Source organism: Amblyomma americanum, chromosome 8 (assembly GCF_052857255.1).
Source record: "Amblyomma americanum isolate KBUSLIRL-KWMA chromosome 8, ASM5285725v1, whole genome shotgun sequence".
In the NCBI taxonomy this organism is placed as follows: domain Eukaryota; kingdom Metazoa; phylum Arthropoda; class Arachnida; order Ixodida; family Ixodidae; genus Amblyomma; species Amblyomma americanum.
The window spans coordinates 159,423,806-159,433,401 of NC_135504.1; the positions used below are offsets into that span (position 1 = coordinate 159,423,806).

General features: G+C 47.7%; 1 protein-coding gene across 1 annotated transcript; it reads right to left on the minus strand.

Annotated features, from left to right (window-relative positions):
* Nucleotides 1-2,971: 2,971 nt before the first annotated feature.
* Nucleotides 2,972-3,628, minus strand: LOC144102801 (uncharacterized). Its single transcript, XM_077635961.1, has one exon. It carries the CDS (start codon nucleotides 3,626-3,628, stop codon nucleotides 2,972-2,974), a length of 657 nt encoding a protein of 218 aa, XP_077492087.1.
* Nucleotides 3,629-9,596: the final 5,968 nt, after the last annotated feature.

Sequence of the window (9,596 nt, forward strand, 5' to 3'; positions counted from 1 at the left end):
AAACATTCACAAATATGTATGAAGGAGAGACAGAGATATTAAAGAAATAATAAAGACAAAAATATATTACATTTTATGCAGTATAGGATCGCATGAAGGCTTTAAAGTTTGACGGGTTCATGCTTAGAATGTCGATACCCATTTCAATTAGGGAATTCAACAACCTTGGTAAATTATTCTCAAGCATCTGTTTGCTATAATTAGTTCTGTATCTCGAAACATTCCATATTTCTGTGCGGCGTGTAGTGTAGGCAGGTACATTCTGATGCAGGTTCGCGATTTTCACTAACGTAAAATTATGTTTCCTGCTGCTATAGTAAAAATCCCGCAGAAGTCTGTATGTGTAAATGTCGTGAATCTTTCTTATATTATACTTTTCGAAGAGTGGTTCAGTGTGTTCCGTAAAGAATACACTGGCAATAATACGTAGAGCCCTTTTCTGCATGATTAATATATTATTAAGATTTGATTGTGTCGTTGTACCCCATACTAAATGACCATAAATAATGTGCGAGGCAAACAAGGCATTATACAAAAGTATTTTAACAAAAGTAGGAAAAATGTGTCGATTGCGACTTAGCATACCAACCGTATTGCTTAGCTTCTTGAGGACTGAATCTGCATGCTCGTCCCATTGTAGGCTGCTGGAGAAGGTTACACCAAGAATTTTAATTGAGTTAACAACCTCAATTTGCATTGACTCGAACATTATATTATGGTACTGTGGGATTTCTTTTCCTTGAGTTCGGAAAATTACTGCTTTTGTTTTACTGCAATTAACCTGTAGGCAATTTTTTTTCGACCAAATCGAAAGTCTCCCGAGAAGTTCATTTGCCATTCTTATTAAGTCTGTGTAATTGCAGGACGATAAAAAAATACTCGTGTCATCTGCGTACATTACAAATTTTGCTTCTTGATAAATTGATACTATATCATTAACATAAATGTTAAAAAGTAGCGGCCCGAGAATACTTCCCTGTGGTACACCTGAGATTATGCCCTTGGTTTGCGATTTGAATTCGCTTAATGAGACACATTGCTGCCTGTTTTTGAGGTAGGAAGATAATAAAGCGAGTGGTGTGCCCCTTACGCCGTACCATTCTAGTTTATTGAGGAGAATATTGTGGTTGATATGGTCAAACGCCTGAGTGTAATCAACAAATATGCCGAGAGTTAAAAGCTTGTTTTCAAAGTTTCTTAATATGTGCTCTTTCTGATCTAAAAGCGCTAGTTCTGTGGACTTCTTTTTCTGAAATCCATACTGTGCTTCGGTTATAAGCTGGTGTTTACTGCAAAATGAAGACAGCCTATTGAGGATAATTTTCTCAAAACCTTTAGAAAAAATGGGGAGAATCGATATTGGACGGTAATTTTTTATATTCTGTTTGTCGCCTTTTTTAAAAATAGGAATTACTCTTGCGGTTTTCATTCTGTCGGGAAAAACCCCGCAAGAGATACACATGTTATAAATGTACACCAGTATAGGGGCGAGTTCATGTATGGCATATTTAACAGGCCGTATCTGTAGGTCGTCTATGTCGCAGCTGCGTGAATTTTTAAGGTTGAGATAAATGGAGCACACCTCATCACTGTCAGTTGGCGCGAAAAAAATGGAATTATTGTTTCTAGGTGCAGTGAGGTCATTGCTAGGACGAGCATTCTGATCAGTATCTTTTGTTACAAAGTACTGATTAAATGCATTAGCAAGCTCGCGGTCTCTCACTAAGCGTCCATTTAACGAAATCTCTTGTGGTTGTTCTCCCTTCTGTTTCCGTCCTGTAAGAGCATATACCTTGTTCCACAGTTTATTCGTCTGTCCGGCACAGGATACAAATTCCTGAATATAATACGCGTCTCTTGCTATTCTTAACTCTTTGGTTATCTTATTTCTGAAGGTCTTAAACAATTTGAGATGTGAGGGTTCTCGAGTTTTTAGAAATTTCGCATACAACCTGTCTCGTTTTCTAATTTTCCTTAAAAGCTCATTGGTTACCCAAGGCTTCCGAATCTTTTTATTTATTTTATGCTCTTTAGAGACAAAGTGTTTCTTGTATACTGTCACAAAGTGACTTATGAAGGTATCATAAGCCTCCTGTGCTGTATGTTGTAAAAACACGGTATCCCAGCAAGTACCTTGTATGTCGATGCGGAAAGCCTCTAGAGAGTTTTCAGTGATGCTTTGCAAGTTTATACATGCTTTCTTCGTATTCGGTGCTCTTTCGGGTGCTTTAACGGACATACATATTGGCATGTGATCACCTATACAGCAGCTTAGTACGGCACTGGACACACATGGCAGATCGTAGTTCGTGATAAAAAGGTCAAGTAAAGTAGCTGACGTGGAAGTTATCCTTGTTTCAGATTTTATAACATTCGCGTATCCATAGGATGCAAGTAGTCTTTCAAAGTCTATTGATTTGCGAGTAGCACCTTTGATATCAATGTTGAAATCGCCGCCAATTATAACTCTCTGCCTATTCTGACTTGTAAAGGCAAAAAATTTCTCAAGAAAATTGAAGAATGCACTATGGTCTCAATCAGGGGGCCGATAACATGTAGCAAAAAGTAAACAATTGGCTTCAACACAGAGCATTTCGTAGTCATCGGTCACGGAACAGAAATCAGATAACAAATCAGTTTTCATAGAGTCATGTATCAACATTGCAACTCCTCCGCCACGTCTTGATGTCCTGTTCAAATAAAATGTGTTTTTATTGGGCAATCTAAATACCTCAGAATCTTCATTATACCATGTCTCACTAAACATAACAACATCACAGTGTATGTTTATGCCAGCAAAGTAGGCCTCCAACTCTGGAATTTTCTTATTGAGTGACTGGACATTCATATGAACACAGCTCAGTCGTTTTGAACCCAAGTTATGAAGAGTGAACCATTGTTCTTTTGGTATAGATTGCAAGCTGTCCATAAAGAGAGAAAGTTTCAAAAAGCTACAAAGTGGAAAGGACGTCTACGAATGTAGAGCGTCTAGGTCACTTTCACATTTGATCACTGTGGCTGTTTCACCTGGAGCCCTGCGCACGAGAACCTTGCCGCCTGTGTGCCACACAAATTTGTAGTCTGCTCCTTTCGCCCATTCTTTAGCGAATGTAAGCAGCTTCTTAGACCGAGACGTCATATTTTCACAGATGTACCGCTTCTCGTCAGGTCCATTCAAAGCTTTCCTTTTAGCCATGAAAGCATTCTTAAGTTCTTGGCGAGCACAGCGCATTATAATCCCTGGCGTGTTTCCGGGTTTTGCTGGCAGTCTGTGGAGTGCTACCACGTCCTCTCTAGTTAGAACATTTAGGTTTAGTTCTTTCGCCAGGTCATTCACTTTCTCAAAAAGATCTTCGCCCTTCGTTTCAGCAACACCGTGGATCTCGATGTTGAGGCTTCTGCTACGCCACTCAAGTGCATCTATGTCTGTCTCAAGCTGCACTAGCTGCTTAGTGGCTCCGGATTTCTCAATGCTCTCGACTTTGCGCCTAATATCTTTGAGTTCTTTTTCTTGGCGGTCCTGACGTTGCTGTATGGCATCAAAGCGGTCTGAGAGTAGCTGGATAGACTCTTCTATGCCGTTTACCTTGGTCGGTAATTCAAGCAGCGTGTTTAATTTCCGGTCCATCTGTACAAGTTTAGCCACCACTTCACTATCGGATGTCCTCGTATGTGGACTCCTGGTGTTTCCTGTTTTACAAACTTCACACTTCCAAGACTTCTTAGCAAGCCTTTTGGACTTAAACTGCTGCTCAGTGACGCCAGAGCACGTTCCTACATGAAATAAAAATTCACACTCTCCGCAGGTCAATGCAAAACCATCATCACTCACTGCACACCGACAGATGTTACACCGCTCCATCATAAGCAAACGACAATGGTAGATAAGAATACTGCCTCGGCCTAGGGCGCTCTCAAAAGTGCGTATCGCGTTTACATAGTCAGCAACCCATCAAACCGGCAGCAAACGGCGGAGCGCCTATAAACAGTGCAAGCGGCACTGAACAACAATTACTAACCTGGGACAGTACAGAAAGAAGTATTCAGCAGGCTGCGTGTGATCCGCTCCGCCGCTGCTGCCAAAGTGAGAGGAACCGCCCCCGCCGTTTCCGTAGCGTAGCTTGCAGATAACAGCAGCGGTTGCGCAGAATCGTTGCAGGGATGTGGCCAGCAGCGATGTGGCGCGTGTTTCAAAACGTTGGCTCCGCCAGGCCGTCGAAGAGTGCCGGGTACAGAACTTCTGCAGCACCTCGGGAGGCTCACAGTTCCGCTGCGTATTCCGGGAGAGCGCGATAACCTGGGACAGTACAGAAAGAAGTATTCAGCAGGCTGCGTGTGATCCGCTCCGCCGCTGCTGCCAAAGTGAGAGGAACCGCCCCCGCCGTTTCCGTAGCGTAGCTTGCAGATAACAGCAGCGCTTGCGCAGAATCGTTGCAGCGATGTGGCCAGCAGCGATGTGGCGCGTGTTTTGAAAACGTTGGCTCCGCCAGGCCGTCGAAGAGTGCCGGGTACAGAACTTCTGCAGCACCTCGGGAGGCTCACAGTTCCGCTGCGTATTCCGGGAGAGCGCGATAACCTGGGACAGTACAGAAAGAAGTATTCAGCAGGCTGCGTGTGATCCGCTCCGCCGCTGCTGCCAAAGTGAGAGGAACCGCCCCCGCCGTTTCCGTAGCGTAGCTTGCAGATAACAGCAGCGCTTGCGCAGAATCGTTGCAGCGATGTGGCCAGCAGCGATGTGGCGCGTGTTTCAAAACGTTGGCTCCGCCAGGCCGTCGAAGAGTGCCGGGTACAGAACTTCTGCAGCACCTCGGGAGGCTCACAGTTCCGCTGCGTATTCCGGGAGAGCGCGATAACCTGGGACAGTACAGAAAGAAGTATTCAGCAGGCTGCGTGTGATCCGCTCCGCCGCTGCTGCCAAAGTGAGAGGAACCGCCCCCGCCGTTTCCGTAGCGTAGCTTGCAGATAACAGCAGCGCTTGCGCAGAATCGTTGCAGCGATGTGGCCAGCAGCGATGTGGCGCGTGTTTCAAAACGTTGGCTCCGCCAGGCCGTCGAAGAGTGCCGGGTACAGAACTTCTGCAGCACCTCGGGAGGCTCACAGTTCCGCTGCGTATTCCGGGAGAGCGCGATAACCTGGGACAGTACAGAAAGAAGTATTCAGCAGGCTGCGTGTGATCCGCTCCGCCGCTGCTGCCAAAGTAAGAGGAACCGCCCCCGCCGTTTCCGTAGCGTAGCTTGCAGATAACAGCAGCGCTTGCGCAGAATCGTTGCAGCGATGTGGCCAGCAGCGATGTGGCGCGTGTTTCAAAACGTTGGCTCCGCCAGGCCGTCGAAGAGTGCCGGGTACAGAACTTCTGCAGCACCTCGGGAGGCTCACAGTTCCGCTGCGTATTCCGGGAGAGCGCGATAACCTGGGACAGTACAGAAAGAAGTATTCAGCAGGCTGCGTGTGATCCGCTCCGCCGCTGCTGCCAAAGTTGTCGATTCTTCGTCGGCGTGAGCGGACATGTTTCCTTTGGGATTGTGCCAGCTAGCAAAGTGGAGAGGGCATCACTGCATGCCCCCAAAAATACGCCCTCTCCTTCTGAAATCATTTAGGATTTAATCAAAACTTGTCGATCGTTCATCGGCGCGCAAGGACATGTTTCGTTTGGGACCATGCCAGCTAGCGAAGTGAAGAGGGCATCACTGCATGCCCAAGACTACGCCCTCTCCTTCGGAAATCAGTTAGAATTTACTCAAAACTTGTCGATCCTTCGTCGGCGTGAGCGGACATGTTTCCTTTGGGATTGTGCCAGCTAGCGAAGTGGAGAGGGCATCACTGCATGCCCAAGACTACGCCCTCTCCTTCTGCAATCTTTTAGAATTTAATCAAAACTTCTCGATCGTTCGTCGGCGTGCGCGGACATGTTTCCTTTGGGACCATGCCAGCTAGCGAGATGGAGAGGGCATCACTGCATGCCCAAGACTACGCCCTCTCCTTCTGAAATCTTTTAAAATTTATTCAAAACTTTTCGATCCTTCGTCGGCGCGCAAGGACATGTTTCCTTTGGGAGAGTGCCAGCCAGCGATGTGAAGAGGGCATCACTGCATGCCAAAGACTGCGCCCTCTCCTTATGAAATCTTTTAGAATTTAATCAAAACTTGTCGATCGTTCGTCGGCGCGCGCGGACATGTTTCCTTTGGGACCGTGCCAGCTAGCGAAGTGGAGAGGGCATCACTGCATGCCCAATGCTATGCCCTCTCCTTCTGAAATCTTTTAGAATTTATTCAAAACTTGTCGATCGCTCGTCGGCACGCGCGGACATGTTTCCTTTGGGACCGTGGTAGCTAGCGAAGTGGAGAGGGCATCACTGCATGCCCAAGACTACGCCCTCTGCTTCTGAAATCTTTTAGAATTTATTCAAAACTTGTCGATCGCTCGTCGGCACGCGCGGACATGTTTCCTTTGGGACCGTGGTAGCTAGCGAAATGGAGAGGGCATCACTGCATGCCCAAGACTACCCCCTCTCCTTCTGAAATCTTTTATAATTTACTCAAAACTTGTCGATCGTTCGTCGGCGCGCGCGGGCATGTTTCCTTTGGGAACCGTGCCAGCTGGCGAAGTGGAGAGGGCATCACTCTGCATGCCCAAGACTACGCCCTCTGCTTCTGAAATCTTTTAGAATTTACTCAAAACTTGTCGATCGTTCGTCGGCGCGCGCGGGCATGTTTCCTTTGGGAACCGTGCCAGCTAGCGAAATGGAGAGGCCATCACTGGATGCCCAAGACTACGCCCTCTACTTCTGAAATCTTTTAGAATTTAATCAAAACTTGTCGATCGTTCATCGGCGCGCAAGGACATGTTTCGTTTGGGACCATGCCAGCTAGCGAAGTGAAGAGGGCATCACTGCATGCCCAAGACTACGCCCTCTCCTTCGGAAATCAGTTAGAATTTACTCAAAACTTCTCGATCCTTCGTCGGCGTGAGCGGACATGTTTCCTTTGGGATTGTGCCAGCTAGCAAAGTGGAGAGGGCATCACTGCATGCCCAAGACTACGCCCTCTCCTTCTGCAATCTTTTAGAATTTAATCAAAACTTCTCGATCGTTCGTCGGCGTGCGCGGACATGTTTCCTTTGGGACCATGCCAGCTAGCGAGATGGAGAGGGCATCACTGCATGCCCAAGACTACGCCCTCTCCTTCTGAAATCTTTTAGAATTTATTCAAAACTTTTCGATCCTTCGTCGGCGCGCAAGGACATGTTTCCTTTGGGAGAGTGCCAGCCAGCGATGTGAAGAGGGCATCACTGCATGCCAAAGACTGCGCCCTCTCCTTATGAAATCTTTTAGAATTTAATCAAAACTTGTCGATCGTTCGTCGGCGCGTGCGGACATGTTTCCTTTGGGACCGTGCCAGCTAGCGAAGTGGAGAGGGCATCACTGCATGCTCAATGCTATGCCCTCTCCTTCTGAAATCTTTTAGAATTTATTCAAAACTTGTCGATCGCTCGTCGGCACGCGCGGACATGTTTCCTTTGGGACCGTGGTAGCTAGCGAAGTGGAGAGGGCATCACTGCATGCCCAAGACTACCCCCTCTCCTTTTGAAATCTTTTAGAATTTACTCAAAACTTGTCGATCGTTCGTCGGCGCGCGCGGTATGTTTCCTTTGGGACCGTGCCAGCTAGCGAAATGGAGAGGCCATCACTGGATGCCCAAGACTACGCCCTCTACTTCTGAAATCTTTTAGAATTTAATCAAAACTTGTCGATCGTTCATCGGCGCGCAAGGACATGTTTGATTTGGGACCATGCCAGCTAGCGAAGTGAAGAGGGCATCACTGCATGCCCAAGACTACGCCCTCTCCTTCTGAAATCTTTTAGAATTTACTCAAAACTTGTCGATTGTTCATCGGCGCGCGCGGGCATGTTTCCTTTGGGAACCGTGCCACCTAGCGAAGTGCAGAGGGCATGACTCTGCATGCCCAAGACTACGCTCTCTCCTTCGGAAATCACAATTTACTCAAAAATTGTCGATCGTTCGTCGGCGCGCGCGGACATGTTTCCTTTGGGACCGTGGTAGCTAGCGAAGTGGAGAGGGCATCACTGCATGCCCAAGACTACCCCCTCTCCTTCTGAAATCTTTTAGAATTTACTCAAAACTTGTCGATCGTTCGTCGGCGCGCAAGGACATGTTTCGTTTGGGACCATGCCAGCTAGCGAAGTGAAGAGGGCATCACTGCATGCCCAAGACTACGCCCTCTCCTTCTGAAATCTTTTAGAATTTACTCAAAACTTGTCGATCGTTCGTCGACGCGCGCGGACATGTTTCCTTTGGGACCGTGGTAGCTAGCGAAGTGGAGAGGGCATCACTGCATGCCCAAGACTACCCCCTCTCCATCTGAAATCTTTTAGAATTTACTCAAAACTTGTCGATTGTTCGTCGGCGCGCGCGGGCATGTTTCCTTTGGGAACCGTGCCAGCTGGCGAAGTGGAGAGGGCATCACTCTGCATGCCCAAGACTACGCCCTCTGCTTCTGAAATCTTTTAGAATTTACTCAAAACTTGTCGATCGTTCGTCGGCGCGCGCGGGCATGTTTCCTTTGGGAACCGTGCCAGCTGGCGAAGTGGAGAGGGCATCACTCTGCATGCCCAAGACTACGCCCTCTCCTTCTGAAATCTTTTAGAATTTACTCAAAACCTGTCGATCGTTCGTCGGCGCGCGCAGGCATGTTTCCTTTTGGAACCGTGCCAGCTGGCGAAGTGGAGAGGGCATCACTCTGCATGCCCAAGACTACACCCTCTCCTTCGGAAATCACAATTTACTCAAAAATTGTCGATCGTTCGTCGGCGCGCGCGGACATGTTTTATTTGGAAACCGTGCCAGCTAGCGAAGTGTAGAGGGCATCACTCTGCATGCCCAAGACTACGCCCTCTCCTTCGGAAATCAGAATTTACTCAAAACCTGTCGATCGTTCGTCGGCGCGCGCGGGCATGTTTCTTTTTGGAACCGTGCCAGGTGGCGAAGTGGAGAGGGCATCACTGCATGCCCATGACTACGCCCTCTCCTTCTGAAATCTTTTAGAATTTGCTCAAAACTTGTCGATCGTTCGTCGGCGCGCGCGGGCATGTTTCTTTTGGGAACCGTGCCAGCTAGCGAAGTGTAGAGGGCATGACTCTGCATGCCCAAGACTACGCCATCTCCTTCGGAAATCAGAATTTACTCTAAACTTGTCCATCGTTCTTCGGCGCGCGCGGACATGTTTCCTTTGGGAACCGTGCCAGCTAGCGAAGTGGAGAGGTCATCACTGCATGCCTAAGACTGCGTCCTCTCTTTAGGAAATCAGAATTTACTCAAAACTTGTCGATTCTTCGTCGGCGTGAGCGGACATGTTTCCTTTGGGATTGTGCCAGCTAGCAAAGTGGAGAGGGCATCACTGCATGCCCAAAAATACGCCCTCTCCTTCTGAAATCATTTAGGATTTAATCAAAACTTCTCGATCGTTCGTCGGCGCGCGCGGACATGTTTCCTTTGGGACAATGCCAGCTAGCGAGATGGAGAGGGCATCACTGCATGCCCAAAACTACGCCCTCTCCTTCTGAAATCTTTTAGAATTTA